This window comes from Cololabis saira, chromosome 17, assembly GCF_033807715.1.
Source record: "Cololabis saira isolate AMF1-May2022 chromosome 17, fColSai1.1, whole genome shotgun sequence".
Taxonomy (NCBI): Eukaryota; Metazoa; Chordata; class Actinopteri; order Beloniformes; family Belonidae; genus Cololabis; species Cololabis saira.
In genome coordinates this window covers 4874602-4891803 of record NC_084603.1, presented here as the reverse complement: position 1 = coordinate 4891803, position 17202 = coordinate 4874602, and the positions used below count along the sequence as shown (strand labels likewise).

Genomic DNA, 17202 nt, shown 5'->3' with positions numbered 1-17202 from the left:
CCCAATCACCAAGTCAGTATTGTTTCTGAAGCTCCACACTCCACCTATCTCCCAATCACCAAGTCAGTATTGTTTCTGAAGCTCCACCCTCCACCTATCTCCCAATCACCAAGTCAGTATTGTTTCGGCATCCGGGTTGCCAGCTCGGCTCTAATTATTGCAGCCATGGCAAACTACGTTCCTGCTGCATTCTGCAGCCTACCTGGCAACCTCTGGTCGGGGGGAGGAGGGGGAGGGTACACGCCGCTCAACAATATTTTGAAAGTGACTGCAGTACCAGTTTTGGCCATTTCTTACAGACGGCTCCTTTAAAGAAGAAAAAAATACATGTACATTAAATGAAACAAAGCCTAAAAGAAAACATATGAAACAATTTAAGTTCATTCTGTCAAAGCAAGCCTAAAAATCAAAGAAATTATGATCTTTTTTAAATTACTGCATTTTGAATATGTTATGACTCTTTTCACTTGGGGTTGTATATGGCAGCTTGTTTGCTAAACGCAATGGTCATTAAAAAATGTTTACCTACTTTATGCACGGCAATGTAATAAGCATAACATTGACACCTGTAAAGGTGTGGGAAATGTGTGGCAGTAATGGGCTGTTATTGAGGTAGGCTGCGGGGAGGGGGGGGGGGGGGGGGTGTAAGAGGTGTGATACCTGGATAACTGGGTCAGAGCTTCTAAATATAGATATGAGGGATTCCTGGGGCCAGAAATTGACAGCCATGTGAACCGCCTATACGGTCCTTACATCTGTGGTGTGTAGTTGCATATTGTTGTGACTTTACCCCCAACTACATTAACTGGTCAGGCTTCATCTGCCCCTCACTATCCTGATATGTTGCTGAGGTGAAACATTTCATTTACATGGGCCATTATTGGGAAGCCTGTCCAGCTGCACTTTTCTCCTCACAAATACTCTTACACTAAAAACTAAATATTATAATTGTCAGGATATCCGTCACAATCAAAGCAATTTATAATAGTGGATGGAAGCCAGGTAATTTTTTTGAAGATTTCACTTTGGGTTTCTCAGTGATTCACCTCCATTTATTCTTCTTTCTTTTTATCCATTTGACCTATGGATACAAATTCTCTCGACACAACATAATACAAGCTTTGGGGTTCACGGGATGAAGAAATAATCCATACAATTCCATCAATATTTGCTGAGATATGACAGTGGCATTAGGTTTGAATGAGCTCCAAACTTCTGTTTGACTTTGAGAAAGTCATCCAGCACTTATTGCAATGATTATTGCAACACTTAATGATCCGTCTCCACTCAGACATCTCTCCATTTTAAATGAATTCACATTTTGTAGCAAGTGTCTTAACAAGGTCAGAAGAGAGAAGAGCTTGAACAAGCTAACTAATTACTTCCATCGCTTCCTCATAACCACTGATATGGCTCTGGTCATGTCTTCGCTTTCGTATTGGACAGAAATTTGAAAAGATCCAAGGTTGAAGAGAAGAGAAATTACACGGTACATTTTAGACATTAAAAAACATTTTTGAAAGCCGATAAAACATTGCATTATAGCCGCTCACATCACAATACCTTGACAAAAACAGGTACTGGTACAATCTGTAACTCATTTACTTATAATATCCTGAAAAAAACAACTATCTAGCAAAATGAAATAACATCCCTGCAACAGATGGTATTGTTCCTAATGAGCTCTGAATATGAGTTTCAGATGAACAAACATTAGAAAATAACAATGCAATCCCTCTTTTGTGGATGGCGAAGTTTTTTCCTTCTTAACAGCCTACAAGATAAAGAAAACAAAGACAAAAATATCATCTCATGCTGCCGTGACATTACAATACTACAATTCCAGAGGAATAACACATCTGTTTGCAGTGACTTACCAGATTTTACTCACAACAACCAAAAGCACAAACAGAACGACTCCTGTGAGTAAAACAGCTGCCGAAGAATACAACAGATGGTCTGAAAAGATCACATACATTTCAAATGGTTTCATAAACTGTCATTTATATGAAAAAAATGAAGTTGAATAACTGCATTACAAACAAGGTTTTTACCGTATGACCATGTGTGAGCATGCTCAGATCCCTTGATTTCAGGAGGCTTAGTAGGACCACCACTGCTTTCTCTAAACGGTACTGAAAAGCATTTAAAAACATGAAATGTTTCCGTATGAAAATACATTTTATTACTAAAACTAATTTTTCAGAAAGCAAAATTGTACTCACTGAAATGTGATCTGTTATGAAATACATCACGGATCATTCGACATGCCGGTAGATGGTCAGTGTGCACTCCTTTGCACGTACAACGATGATGGAGAACTGTGCCTAAAGTAGCCAAGAAGGCTCTTCTACAGTCAGAATGAGTGCCGAGGATGAGAGCTGGATCCCTCAGGGTGAAACATTCATCTATCCTAAGATTTCTCTCACTGCATTCTGCTTCTTCAGGGCTCCAGCATTTGGCTTGGAAGGTTTTTAACAGGTTTCTGTTACATATAAGATGAAAAATAGTATTATATACAAGCATTATTAGATGACAATATTACATTCTTTTTTTTATTGATTAAAAATGGCTCTTGGAAAAGTAAACCGCTACACTTCAACAGCATTGCTGCTTTCCGAGGCTTTAAAACAGCTGTGTGGAATATCTGTGTGTACAGTACTACTGTCCTGTGTATGGATAGGATTGCCAAATGAAACAAATAGCAAGTGGATAAATATATATTTTCAATATGATTAAGTTGTGTGAATAAACAAAACGTCTCCAGTATGTTCAAATAAACACTGTGTCCAATTGCAGAGGACATTATGACCCAAATTACACCTGATGGTTGTGCCTGCACCTTGTCTTGCATGGAAGCTCGCTGCCACCTAGATGTAAAAACTGGGAATGGACAGCAGATTGAGAAGATTTATAGGAAAGAGTCTTCCATAGCATGAGACTGATCACCAGTTCTTCTTTACTATTTAGTTACAGTTCTGTTATATGATCAGTGCTTAAAACTGCCTGTGATTACTGGAAACATTGTTATTGCCAGTACTTGAGTTGTAAAAAAAAAATCAGGGGGGATGGTGGATTTTATCATATGGGGACAGATAATTTGTGCGGATTACAAATAATATAATCTATTACAAATAATAGCACTGACCAAAACACCTGCAGAAATACTGCAGGAATGACATAGCAGCAGTTAAATGCAGCCTTCTGTAAGCTTTAAATATCCACTGGGCTTACATCAAATACATCGAAACACAACAATAAAAAACAGTTTTCTGAACTTATCAATATGACTCTGTCCTTCACAGGATAAGTAAAATGGATCACTGCAAAAACTCAAAATCTTCAAGAATATTTGTCTTATTTCTAGTTAAAATGTCTAAAAAAAAAAATCTTATTACACTTAAAACAAGACTCATCACTGGAAAAAACAACAATTTTCACCTGTTTCAAGTAGATTTTCACTTGAAATAAGTAGAAAAATCTGCCAGTGGAACAACATTTTTTGCTTGTAATGAGAAGATACATCTCGTCCCACTGGCAGAAAATTTACCTGAAAAAGGTGAAAATTGTCACATTTTTCTGGTGTTATTTTTCTGGTGATGACTCTAAATGTTGAAATAGCAGTAAAACCACATTCATTGATGAAATGAGATAAGGGATGGAAAGGGGGAAGGCAGTTTTACAGGGGGGATGATTTTGACCATTTTTATTTCAGGGGGGGATGCCATCCCCCCTCATCCCCCCTCAACTCCAGTACTGGTTATTGCTCATGACTTTAGTTTCCACTAAATTTTGAACTTAAATTTCTTGTCAAATAAAAAACTAATTTGCATTTCATTCTTTGGTGGATGTTTTGTGCATGAATTGTCTTCTATACAAATCACATTTACCTTTTTAGTGCCAGAGAACATACCTGCAGGTTGCATCCTCAACACACTGGCCAAGCCTTTCCTGACAGATCCTGGTCTCTTCTCCACACGTGCCAGTCTGCACAGCAGTTTTCATCAGCTGACAGCTCTGCTCCGAAGCCTCACACTCGCACATTACCAGCATTATTGCAGCATTTTGGGGCATGCTGGTATAAAACTGTTGCGTCTCCTGCTGACAGTGGTCGCTGCTGCACTGCTCTGCCTCACATGCCTGAAGAACAGGTACCAGGTGTCTGTTGCAAACTGAATCACTGAGACAAACACCAATTCGGTCCACGCAGGATCCAGCTGCATCATATACTGTAAGAAAGAGGTCACGGCTGAGTGAAACTTTACAGTTCCTTACTACTTCCCCATTATTTCTGAGATGAGTATTGTACTGAACAGATTACTACCGTAGTCTATTAAATTGCTTGATTGCCAGTCCATCATTTCGCTTGTCTTCTTCTGAATTACTGTTCAAATAATGGGGAAAAAGGATTAGTTCTTCCACAACAGAAGCCCATTAAAACTGTGTGCTTTTTGTGAAGCGCATGCTGTAAATGCTGCAGAGTAGTCTTGCTCATAGATAGGATCACCTTTGTTAAACAAAAATGCAATTTCACACGAATGCTTATCAAAGAAGTCTGCACCTGGCATACGGGGGCATTGTTTAGCCAGCACTTGTATGGAGTCGCAGAACTCCTCCTCCCAGGCACACACACACCCTCGCAGAGCAGGAAACTGGTTCATTGCGGTCTGGATGGTCAGGTTACAGACCTCTGAGCTCTTTATTTGGCATTCTTCATCTTGAATATCACAAACACACGGGGGAGGCAGAAAAACAGGATTTTCCATAAGCATGAGCACTCATGTGGATAACAGGTGTTTCCTAATGTAAGTGACCCCTGCTGCGTTTATGAAGTTATCTGCAATTCAGCATCATGATACAAGATTCTAATATCAAACCATCATCATCATTATCCTGTGATTAATTATCTTCACTTTGACACACACTTCTGTCTCAGTTATGATATGTAAGCTATAAGCTTCATGAAATTAGCTTCTTGAGCAAAAGTAGCTGCACTTGACCTGGCACTGCAACATTTTAGTGACGGTGATTACATGTTCCAGTGCACAAGAGCAATAAATGCAAAACTGTAAAACATTTTATTTGTACCTTTACAGACGCCAGCATAAAGTGCCTTTTCAAGCTTGCATAAATCTGACATGCAGGTATCCACCGCAGGCAAACAGTCAGAAGCTGGAGAAGAAATTTTCATGCAGCATATCTGAGGAATAACAATCCCTGAAATACAGATTAAAAATTACTGATTTGTTTATCTCTCATTTCAATATATATTAAATTGCACTCATAAAAATGCGATTTCAAACAAATTACTGGTGAAGATTTGGTTGGTTTGTTGAACAGCTGTAGATTAATAAACCATTAGTCCTAAAAAAAAAAAAACACGAAGCAGATACGACTGCAGGTTTCTCTGTGCAAACAGAGTTGGAGCCAGTTTACTCACCGAGAAAGGCAGCAGCCTCCAGATGTCTCAGCTGCATGTTGGCTGCTCTGGGTGGACAACTGAAGCTCCCCTGCCCCTGATCCGTCCCTCGGTGTGATGTGACCACTTCAGCTGTGACACACCATGCACGGTCAACGGGATGTAACATGTTTATTGGAAGCTGTACCCTGAGCTCTGTAATTACATTACACCTGCCAATGACACCAAAACAACATAAAAACACATCGTACATGAAACTTTGGTCAAGTGTTTATTTATACCTAATTATCAGTTTATTTTTGGAATTGGAAAAAATTGGCACATGAATAAAATATAAAGAACATGATTTAAATGGATTGTAGTTGGACTAAACTCAACTCTATACAACAAGAAAGATTTGAACTTTACACTGGGGGCTCATTTGTGTTGTAAATAAGCACAACTTTAATTGCACAGAATTCATTGTGATATTGTTTTATTGTTTCCTGTTTCAATGTCCACTCTTTCCTCACTTAAGACAGAAAACTCTCTTCCCTGGAGCTCTCCATAGATTCTTTTGTCCCTACTTTTGCCATTTGTTGACTTAAGAAATAATATTTGATTTATTCATACTTTGTGGTTGCAGTTCAGTAATCCACAGTGATATAACCTTTTGGGATCTTTTGCTGTTCTTCTTAATTTGTCTCCCAGAAATATTCAGCCTGATCCCGCCTGTACAATCAGTTTCCGATGGCCTATAAAACTGGGCATGCAAATTGTAAAATGAGATAAGGGGCCTTCTTTCTTCACCAAATGATTACACTTTCATCCTATTGTCTCCGCAGCTTCTGTGTAAACTCAATTTCTTCGCCGAGTGTTCCAGGTCCTTGGATAAGCTTCAGTGTGTTTTTAATACACCTCGTATCCTTTGGCACTGCCTTTTGCCCTCTGATTTGGACACGTGTCCCTGATTAACCAAGTGTCTGTGTATAGACTAAGCCTGAATAAATTTAAGTTGTGCAGCAAGCTAATTGTGATTAGAATTAGAAAATATAACAAGACCCAAAATAAACATTTGAAAATACATTTAAAACGCCATGCAAAACGCTCAGAAGCAGAATATTTTTGATGCTGCATGCTTGAATGGTTTGTCTGATTGTTTTGAGACTGTATGCGTGTTTTGTCCTTTCTGGAATTATAAAAAGGATGTTCAACTTTTAAACTGAACCTCTCCTTGTACTTGGTTCAGATCTCTTGTAAATCCCTCAGAGCCCATCGTGGTATTTTTATTTTGAAAATTCACCAGATTTTCTGGAGGCGAGCAGGGGGTCAGATTAAACCTACCCATGATGCACCAGGAGGCGAGTAGGTTGTCCCCCCACCAGACTCCAAGCTGCCCGACCGGGAGCCCCAGCAAGAGGCAGGTAGGACGGCAGCGAAAGGATTATTTACCCCCCACCCTTTGTTTTTTTTGTTTTTTTTTGAGAGTAAGAGAGATGTGGTTGCATTGTCTAATGGAAGCTGCCAGTGGTTCGATGAATAGCCTGGTGCTCAGAGAACAACCTCACTCTGAACACCGGAAAATCAAGGAGATCATTGTCAACTTCAGGAAACAGAACACCGACCCAGCCACATCAACGGCCAGAGAGTGGAAAGGGTCCACACCTTCTGGTTTCTTGGCCTCCTCATCTCCGACAGCACCTCCTGGTCTGAGAACGTCACCGCCATCACCAAAAAGGCTCAGCAGCGGCTGCACTTCCTGAGAGTCCTCAGGAGATACAAGCTGGACAACCTGCTGCTGACCTTCTACCGTTCCGCTATCAGCCACCATTACTATGGAACCAACTTCCAATCTGGGTTAAGGAGGCTGACACCACCTCCACCTTTAACACCAAACTTAAAACCTTTCTGTTTAGTAAAGCCTATAGTTAGTGTTTAGTAAACCTCTAGTTGGTGTTAGTAAACCTCTAGTGTGTTAGAGTCAGTAGTCATAGCTGCAGCTATAGAACAAGACTATAATAGTTAGTCTCAAATATAGCTTCGTGGTAGATATGCTGCTATAGGCCTATGCTGCAGGGGGGCACTGACATGATCCACTGGGCAGTGCCTCTCACCCTTCTTCTCCTCTCCTTTTCCATTTTTATTTATTATCTAAGTATCTAAGTATCTCATAGCCATCATTCTTGTCCATCGTTGCTGTAGTTTCTTTGCTGGCCCCTTTTTTTCGCTTTTGTGCATGTTTGCAGGCCGGAGCTTCAGGAGCTACGTGCTGGCCTGCGGTCACCCCCCCCTTTTACCTGCCATTGTTTATGTAATAATTGCTCGGGGGTCATGTTCTGGGTCTCTGAAAAGCGCATAGAGACAACTTTTGTTGTATTAGACGCTATACAAATAAAATTGAATTGAATTGAATACTGCTCATCCATGGAGAGCCTGCTGACGCACTGTATTACAGTATGGTATGGCAGCTGCAGGTGGTGAAAGCAGCGCAGAAGATCATCGGCTGCCCCCCCCACCCCCCACCCCCCGACGGACATTTACACCTCCCGCTGCCTCAGCAGAGCCACTAAAATCAAAAAAGACACCCCGGCTCTGACCTGTTTGACCCGCTGCCTCAGGAAGACGCTACAGAGTCATCAGGTCCAAAACCAACAGACTGAAAAACAGCTTTTTCCCTAAAGCCATAATCGCCCTGAACAAAAGTTGAATGTCTTCAATTACTGTTTTGACCGTGCAATTTTTGGCACATGTAAATTAAGATATCAAGTGTTAAAGTATGAATTTCTTTGTTTTGTTTTCTTATCTCTTGAATTGTTGTTTTTTTACATGTACAAAATAAATCAAATACAAAAAATCAAATACTTTTTCCCGGCCTATCCGTGCTATATTCCACCACATGTGTAGTTATTATGTTATTATCTGTAGATAGGATCTCAGGTCTTAATTTGACTATTTGAAAATGCACCTTATCCTTTTTATATTATTTATATTTCTATATCTATATCTGTTTGCACTGTCTTTGCACTGGAAAGGTGATGCTGCTTTTAATGTCACTGTACCCATGTATAATGACAATAAACTATTCTATTCTATTCTATTCTAACACACAGACGCTTAAGTGTGTTTAAGCGAAGCACTGAGTGGCTTCAGTGGATAAGAGACAGACAAGAAAATAAAGAAATATCTGCAAAAAAATAAAAATGATGGTGTGAATGACCATATTGTTCTATATGTATTATATGAATCTTAAAGCCACCTTGCATTGTTTTTTTAGTGCAGGAACACCAATTACATTCACATACATTATATCAGGCAGTATTTAAAAAAAAAAATCCACCATGTATAAAAAACAAATCCCACTCCAGGGAAAAAAGGAAGATAACTATGAAATTAATTTGTTCACAGGTATTGTTGGAGTCACAATAAAAGTGTCTCTCAATATGCAAGGTGATGGTGCCTAACACACAGTAGCAAGAAAAATATGTCAAACGTTTGGAATTAACTGGTTTTCTTCACTAATTTATAATCAAATGTAATCTGTTTTTCATCTGAGTCTTAATATTAGACAATCACAATGTGCATGACATGATAGCACACAAAAACAATTGAGCACCCATTAAACATTCACAGTGCTGTTGGAAAAAGTAAGTGGACCTTGGAGGCAGCAACCTGTGGTTACTGCACAGCAGTAACAGGGAAAAACACTAGCTAAACGCATTTAGCAGCTAGTTGTAGGGGGTGGAGTTAACAACCTAACCCCACCCCCTTCTCCTGCTGGGTGTCCCTCATTTGAAGTTTGTGTTACAGCTTTGCGTTATCCTTTTTGTTAGGAGGTAATGACCTTAAACCCTTAAAGAAATGCTTTGAGGGACGTGTTTTTTCATAAGTCACCTTTAAAGAGCTCATTTTACCTCAGTTTTGTTGGATCTGCTTTTAGAACCTCGGCAGAATAGATACAGAAAAAGTATCTACTCGGCATGTTAGACCCCTAGTGGAAAAGAACCAAACCGAGGCGAGTCGAGTCAGGCTGAGTAGGTATTAGTGGAAAAGCGCCATAGGTGACTGACTGCACTCACAGCCAAGCAGTTGGACAGCAGACGCCGTTACTAGGATCCTGTCTTTGCGTCGTGCGTCTCCACCGATGTGAGTGCACTCCATCCCCAAAAAATAGAGTAGTAGTCGACCGAGCCGAGGCAGAGGCCGCTGTTTACACACAGATACGTTATGTGAGCACCGACCCTGCAGGACGTCACCTGCTACAGTTTATAGTTTACTTTGGATCCCCATCAGCTACAGCAAGACTGCAGCTATTCTTCCTGGGGTATGACACATAATACACAGTACATTACAACAAAATATTAAAAGCAAACCTAAAGAGGTAGCATATAAAAAGAAAGGAAAAACAGAAAGTAAAGAAAAAATAAAAAGTAATTCTGTTTAACATTTAGATATAAATAAGACAATACATATTCATACATTTTATAACATCAACAAATTCAAACAATGCATAGTTATAGTTTGTACCAATAACCATTTTTTATAAATTTTAATTTATATTATATTATATATATATATATATATATATATATATATATATATATATATATATATATATATATATATATATATATATATATATATATATATATATATATATATAGGGACCTATTATGGCATTTAATGTATATTTTAAACAGGCCTTGAATGTCTTAAAAAAAATCTGTCTAAAGAATAAAACAGAAATTCAGCCTCTGGGCCATGTCTCTAGTTTTACCGCTTCTAACCTCCTTTTCTGTGAGGGATTCTGAAGGGCGGGGAGGCTATGATAATGAGGCACTGCGCTGATTGGCTGCCTGAATGACGTGTAGCAGGGGAGGACACAAAGCCTCGCTCCGGGGAGAAGAGCCGGCTGCGTACACAAAGCCTGTCCCATGCAAGCGAGCTTCTGCGACAAAATAAATTCCATGGCTTTATTTTTTTTGTATTAGACTGTCCTAACTGGCCGCGAGTTTAACGGAGTCAGTGTGGACAGTGAGCGTCCGATGTCACGCAGCTCGACGGGATAGTCGGACGCTCGCATGCAGTTATGACACGGTGTAAACGGATCTTAAAGCCTGAATTACGGTTCTGCGTCAAATCGACGCGTACCCTACGCCGTAGGCTCTGCGTTGGTGAAACGCAGAACCATAAATCAGCCTTTAGTTTCCTGACCGGGTCACCTTGTCTTCAAACAGGAAGATTTAATTGAATTCTAAACAGGTACACCACAGTTCTTTACTCCGATTCCTCATCATTTCATTTCTTATGTTACAAGACAAATGAATCGTGTTAACTGTAAAGAAATCACAACACTGAATTTTCACAAATGACAACTTTATTGTTAAAAAAATAAAATAACATAAGCTGTATATAAATAACATGTATGCACTATTGCTGGCTCAAGGAAGGACCGTGCATCTTCTGAAGGTGTCGTTGAACAGCTCCAGGTGCATTGCTTGGAAGATCTGAAACCATAGACAGAAGAAAAATGTATTACTAATAGAGCTCCGGTGTTACCTAACGAGTGAGTGGCTCCGTTAGGGAACACTGGAGCCACCGGGGCTCCTAACCGGTCTGGTCCGGTGAGCGGCCCCGGTGCTCCGGAGCTGAGCTAAACACTTAGCCCATGCAAAGATCATACTTGTAGACAAATATAAATAACATAAAAAAATAACTCGTGTGCAGTTGCCGGGTCCGTACTGATCATTTTATGAGGGTAAGTGTCGATGCAAAAACTGTCCCTCGCTGAGGAAACAGCCACCGCTTCTGAACAATGGCGGACGTTCCGGCCGGCGGAGTTAGTTGTGGGCGTGGTTTCAGCAGCGGCAGACGTATGGAAATCTGCTCCCGTCGTTACGTAACGACGGGAGCAGATTCTGAACGGCTCGTAGAAGTAGGGTTGCCACCTTTCAGAAATAGAAATAAGGGACGCCCTGATTTCAGCAGCGCAGGAGCCAAAAAAAAAGCCCTAAAACTTCTAAACTGAATAAAAATGTGTTTATTTTATATGAAAAACAAAATGCTTTGATTTAAAGTTTAAAATGCTTTAATAGCATTGAACTTTCATGACTGTAGAGACAGACAACCATATAGCAACTGAAATAGCCTCCTATGCTACGTATGTCCACATCAGCCCAGATGTAGAATATAGCCTACAGGTGAAGAATATGGTGTAAAAGTTAATTTATTTCAATAATTCAACTAGAATATGGTGTAAAAGTTAATTGATTTCAATAATTCAACTAGAATATGGTGTAAAAGTTAATTTATTTCAATAATTCAACTAGAATATGGTGTAAAAGTTAATTGATTTCAATAATTCAACTAGAATATGGTGTAAAAGTTAATTTATTTCAATAATTCAACTAGAATATGGTGTAAAAGTTAATTGATTTCAATAATTCAACTAGAATATGGTGTAAAAGTTAATTGATTTCAATAATTCAACTAGAATATGGTGTAAAAGTTAATTTATTTCAATAATTCAACTAGAATATGGTGTAAAAGTTCATTTATTTCAATAATTCAACTAGAATATGGTGTAAAAGTTCATTTATTTCAATAATTCAACTAGAATATGGTGTAAAAGTTCATTTATTTCAATAATTCAACTAGAATATGGTGTAAAAGTTCATTTATTTCAATAATTCAACTAGAATATGGTGTAAAAGTTAACTTATTTCAATAATTCAACTAGAATATGGTGTAAAAATTAATGAAAATACGGGACAAATCGCATCCCATATTAGTTCAATACGGGACGCAACATTTTTTTCTCAAATAAAGGACAATTCCGTATTTTACGGGACGGGTGGCAACCCTACGTAGAAGTCACATGACACTGGAAGATTCAGCCGGGCGGGGTGAACAGACACTACAGAATTTGGTGGCTTTTCATCTTCTTTGAGTTGGCAGGGTGAGGGGAGACCACTTTATATATGTTAAAGCAAGAAAAAACGTGTTTTTCATAATAGGTTCCCTGATAGCTTAGGAAATACTGAGCAGGATCAAGAGAAGTAGCAGGGAGGCTAAACCCGACTGACATCACTGAAAGTGTGACTTTATTTATAAGAAGGGTGACTTCTTATAAATATCTTAGAGTTCAACTGGATCACGGCTGGAATGGTCCACTAATACAGATGCAATGTTCAAGAAGGGTCTCAGTAGGAGTCTCAGGAGACTCAGGTCCTTTAAGTTATGCAGCACATTGCTCCGCATGTTTTATCAATCTGTCGTTGCGAGCATCTTCTTTGCTGTGGTGTGCTGGCACGCAGGCATCATTGCAAAGGACACCAACAGACTGAACAAACTCATCAAAAAGGCAGAGTCTGTCATCGGGATGAAGCTCCCAACTCCGGAGGCGGTGGTTAGGGACAGAGTTCTGGCAAAACCGCTGGCAATCATGGACAATATCTCCCACCCCCTCCATGACACGCTTGAGGAGTTTGAGGAGACGCCTCAGCAGCAGACTCGTCCAGGCTCGATAATACTTCCACCACCAGCCTGGACAGATTCAGGACTGAACTGACCAGTAAGTCAGCCCGATGTATAAAGTTGTACATATACACACACACACTTATTTGTGTGTATATATATGTATATACAGTGCATCTGAAATACGGTATATATTTTATATATGGGTATATACAGTATGTATGCCTTCTCAGCATACGAAAATGTCAATGTTTATTTATTTTTTTACTATTGCTTGTCTGATTTGTTGCTTCTACAACAATTAAATTTCCCTCCAGAGCTTAATAAAGTCTTCAAAATCTTAGAATAATACACACAGACAAGTTTAATTCATTTATAAAGTATATAAAAAAAAGAACAAGACATTGATCAGATTGCTGCGCAATCAAGTTAGTAACCCTAAAATAATTAACATTTAAAGTCACAATATACATAACACAATACAAAATATACAAACGTTAATTCAACCAACGGGCCAGAATTTGACTGAAGTGAAGTAAATCAAACAAATATTTGTCATAAATACTAAAACTGTGGGACCAAGGACATGAAAATTCTCATATTCAGGTCAAATATTAAAAGTAGTCATGTAAAACTTAATACATTTTTAAAAAATCCTTCAATCCTGCACCCATAGTTATTACAATGTTTATGTTAATGAGTTCAAAGTGCAACTTGCAAGTTAACAATCTAGGTGAGCTGAAGTGTAGGAACATGTTACAAAAAGTAATCTTTTTGAAAAAAATATCTATTGCAGCACAATAACATTGAAGAAATGTTTTTAGTATCAGAATTCTATTAGCATGGCAAGAGTGCCCGTGCTGAGTTGAGTTTACTGTTTAACTATGGATCTACAAGTGTTTCGACATACAGAAGATCAAAAATACAAATCCTTACCAGACATGCCACAGCTTCATAATTATGACCCAAAAGAAACATCTAGAAAGAACAAGTATTAAGTGAAATATCAAAAATAGAGAAATTAGTTTGAGGCAACTAGTGGAGAAATGTCGCGTTGCAGACGGTAGCAACGGCTAACATTGTTTTGTACTGTAAAGTTTGCCACGGAAAAATAATGATAGACCTAAAATGTTGCTCTTAGAGAATTTAGAAAATGCAAATCATCATCTCATGCACTAGTGTCCATGAAGAGCCACTTTGTCATCAGTCAGCCTTTTAACTCCTCTTGTACTCCATCAAATATTTTGGGTCCATAATCTTCCTGACTAAATGAGCACTAGACTTGGTCGGTAGTTACAGTCGTCAATGAAATCCTGTCTCTTCAACTGAACTAACTGCATCCTGTTTGAGACTTAACACTATGTTAGATCAGGAAAAAATAGTAAGTGCTGAAAAGCCAGATGTGCTCCTTGCCTGCACAGTCGCTGTGAAGAAAATTGCAAAAAACAATTATATTTAGAAGTATTGATGAGAATTCCTTCCTTATCTGCTAAGATTTACTTTTTTGTCTCTTTTTTTGTTTTTAATTACTATTTCGGTGGAGGAGCTGATAAATCTGATGACTATCACTGTTTGGTTTCATGATTCTGCAAGTGTAAGTTTGTACTGAACATCTCCCACATAAACCAAACTGCATTAAAGTGGGCTGCCACACTCCATCGGGTTTGTCGTGAAAGGGAATGAATCCGAAGCCCTCCTGAAAAAAAAAAAAGTCAATATAAATTATGAGTGGAACATTGCTCAGGAGCTACTTGCATTGTTTCTGTCAGCTCACTGGTGGTTGCAAATGCAAATAAAACGGTGCACGTGTAATTTGATTTTTTTCCAGGCCTATATTTGAAGCTTTAAGCGTTTTGTCAACTTAAAAGAAAAAAAAAAAACACTTGAAAGAAATATGATCATGAGCAGTTTTATTACCTGCATTTACCATGTGTTTCACTAATATGCTTTGGTTGTAAATGTTCACAAGTTTCCCCACTCCTCCAAATATAATAGCGACACAGGAAAAGCAGATTGAGGACTAGATGGTTGACTGGTCAGTTTCCGGAGCTGCAGCTTAAACCTTGTTGGGATGAGTTGAAAGAGCAGTGTTCGGAACGGCCTCATTCCCACCAGACAGCTGCAAACTGCTCAGTTCAAACTTACATAGGTTAAAGCATAGCACAGGAAAAAAGGGTCTAGTTAAAGCCGTTTCTGCAGTAAAATATGCAAATGAACTATAAAAAATATCACAACATAATTTTGTTATTTTCTGTTATTTATATTAATTTAAAAAGAAATGTTACACATTGTAAAAATATGCTGGTGGAAGATGATTTCAATATTTCACATAAATCCATAGTTTGTGTTCATCTTGAAGCTATCATCCAAGCATGTCTTGCGTCTCCCTTGGTTGGAGAAGGAGGCTGCCTGCAAGTTTTTTCAGCATCTCTTATAGAAAAAGTCATTTCTCATCAACACCATATCTCATTCACTGTAATACTTGTAATCACAAAACTTGTGCAGCTCAGAGGGAAGGGTGTCACATTTGTGATTTGTGCTATAACTACTGCCTCCTTGCACTTCCCTCACCTCCTGTGCGCCTTCCAACGGTGAGGATTTAAGCTGCGAAGAGAGGAGGTGATGATGCTTTAAAAAATGAGCAGATGTTCATTCGTTCGGTTCTTCTGGCATCATTTTGAAGCTCCTTCCTGTCATTGCCTTTTCACTTTGTTGATTGTTTTCCTTCCCACAGTGATTTTGCCTGTAATATTTTACAGTTAGTGTGTGAACATGGTATAATAAAAATGTATTGCTTATTTTCTTCCAGATCCTTGTAGTGTTCATCCTCTGATTGCCGTCATCCATTATTCATACTCCGTATTTCCTCCTGCCCACTATAATTTGTGTAGTTTTGTGCAGTTTAGTGTCTAAAAATACAATATTTTCTGAAGGATGTGATCGCCTGGGTTCTCAAGCTGTAAAAAAAAATATAATTACATACTGCTTCTACATATCAATAAGATCCCAACCATTCAGAAGAACAATACATCTTATTTTGCAGATGTTTAAAAAAAGGTGCACATTTCTGCTGGGCAAATAGTGTAGCCACGATTTCTACTCTTTGAAGGGGAAGCTCAACACAAACTTGGAATGTGTCATGTGGATAAGATGCCTTACTAACTAAGAATGTAGTTTGATGGCCATTTCTTGTACAGCATGGCATTTTTGACATACCTTTAATACACTGTGGTGACAAATGAATGGGCATTTACGGTGACAGACATCTGAGCAGCACATGTAAAGAATCATACTCTTTAGCACCCGTTTCCATTGTTGTAAAAAGCCATAAAAGACAATAGCACTGCTTAATAAGCAGTGTATCACATATACAAACTGACAAGAACATTGCACAAGAAATACGAAAATCTCCTCAAAATAGTGGTGAGATTCAGAGGAGGCAGTTTCCTCAGTGTCCCTGCAAAACTAACCAAACAATCATTTCGATTCTTTCCCAGTGTTCGGCCTTTTTCAATTCAGGTTTACACGTTTGTTCTTGTCTTTAGTGGCCTTTGAGTCCTTTGAACAGGTCATAAGAAGTCTCTCCCTGGATCTATACCATCTGATCAGATATGTGCGATACGTTGTCCACAATGTTAACTTGAGTTGACAGGGACTTCCGGCTGTCCACACTCGCTCTGGTCCTCATCCGGAGAGACTGACTCTGCCGTTGGCCACAACAGCTGCAAGAGAAGGCCGATTTGAACTCTTCGCGGAATTTTCCTGGAAAAACAAAGAAATCCACTTTTGAACATTGTGTATGCCTTGGAAACATTACAACTTGCAAACGTATGAATGCTAACTTATTAATGCTAAAAGGATTCTATTGGCATATTTGGCCTACAAATACACGTGCTGCTGCTTTTTCAGTTCAAAGTGACTAATAGCTGACCAGTATAGTGTGAAAATAAAAATAATGCTATCAGTAGTCTTTAAAAAAAATAAAAAAATCATCACTTTGTTTTTGATTATAACATATTATGAGTGAGGGGACTCTAAAGCAGTGAGTCAGATTGTCCATGTGAAACTGTTCACTAGAGGGCAGTCGTAAACCTACTTTTTTATGACTGAACTTCAAGAGACCCAGCGCACATAAAACACTCACCGCTGAGGAAATTATAGATGATAGGATTTGCAGCACTGTTCGCATATATGAGCCAGTGTGAGAAGGTGAACCAAGCATACACCGTCTCTCGGTCGTTTGTGTTCTTGAAAGCGCCGAAGACTCTGGACATGGAGTTGGACAGGGCAAAGTCAGGTAAACGGCCCGATTCTGCATTCACCGTGTCATT

The 17202-nt window shown here is 38.9% G+C and overlaps 2 protein-coding genes across 2 annotated transcripts in view; both read right to left on the bottom strand.

Annotated features, from left to right (window-relative positions):
* Window positions 1-470: 470 nt before the first annotated feature.
* Window positions 471-5497, bottom strand: gfral (GDNF family receptor alpha like). Its single transcript, XM_061745446.1, has 9 exons — window positions 5441-5497; window positions 5089-5217; window positions 4562-4717; window positions 4325-4384; window positions 3914-4229; window positions 2226-2485; window positions 2055-2135; window positions 1878-1959; window positions 471-1774 (listed from the first exon to the last, which is right to left on the bottom strand). Exons 1-9 carry the CDS (start codon window positions 5475-5477, stop codon window positions 1714-1716), a joined length of 1182 nt encoding a protein of 393 aa, XP_061601430.1. The 5' UTR covers window positions 5478-5497; the 3' UTR covers window positions 471-1713.
* Window positions 5498-16463: 10966 nt separating this feature from the next.
* The window catches only part of hcrtr2 (hypocretin (orexin) receptor 2), a 39373-nt gene continuing 38634 nt past the window's right edge, over window positions 16464-17202 (bottom strand). The window contains exons 6-7 of the mRNA XM_061745515.1: window positions 17016-17137; window positions 16464-16633 (exon numbers count right to left, since the gene is read on the bottom strand). Of these exons, the coding sequence (XP_061601499.1) occupies window positions 16464-16633; window positions 17016-17137 (292 nt within the window). The remainder of the gene's footprint in view (window positions 16634-17015; window positions 17138-17202) is intronic.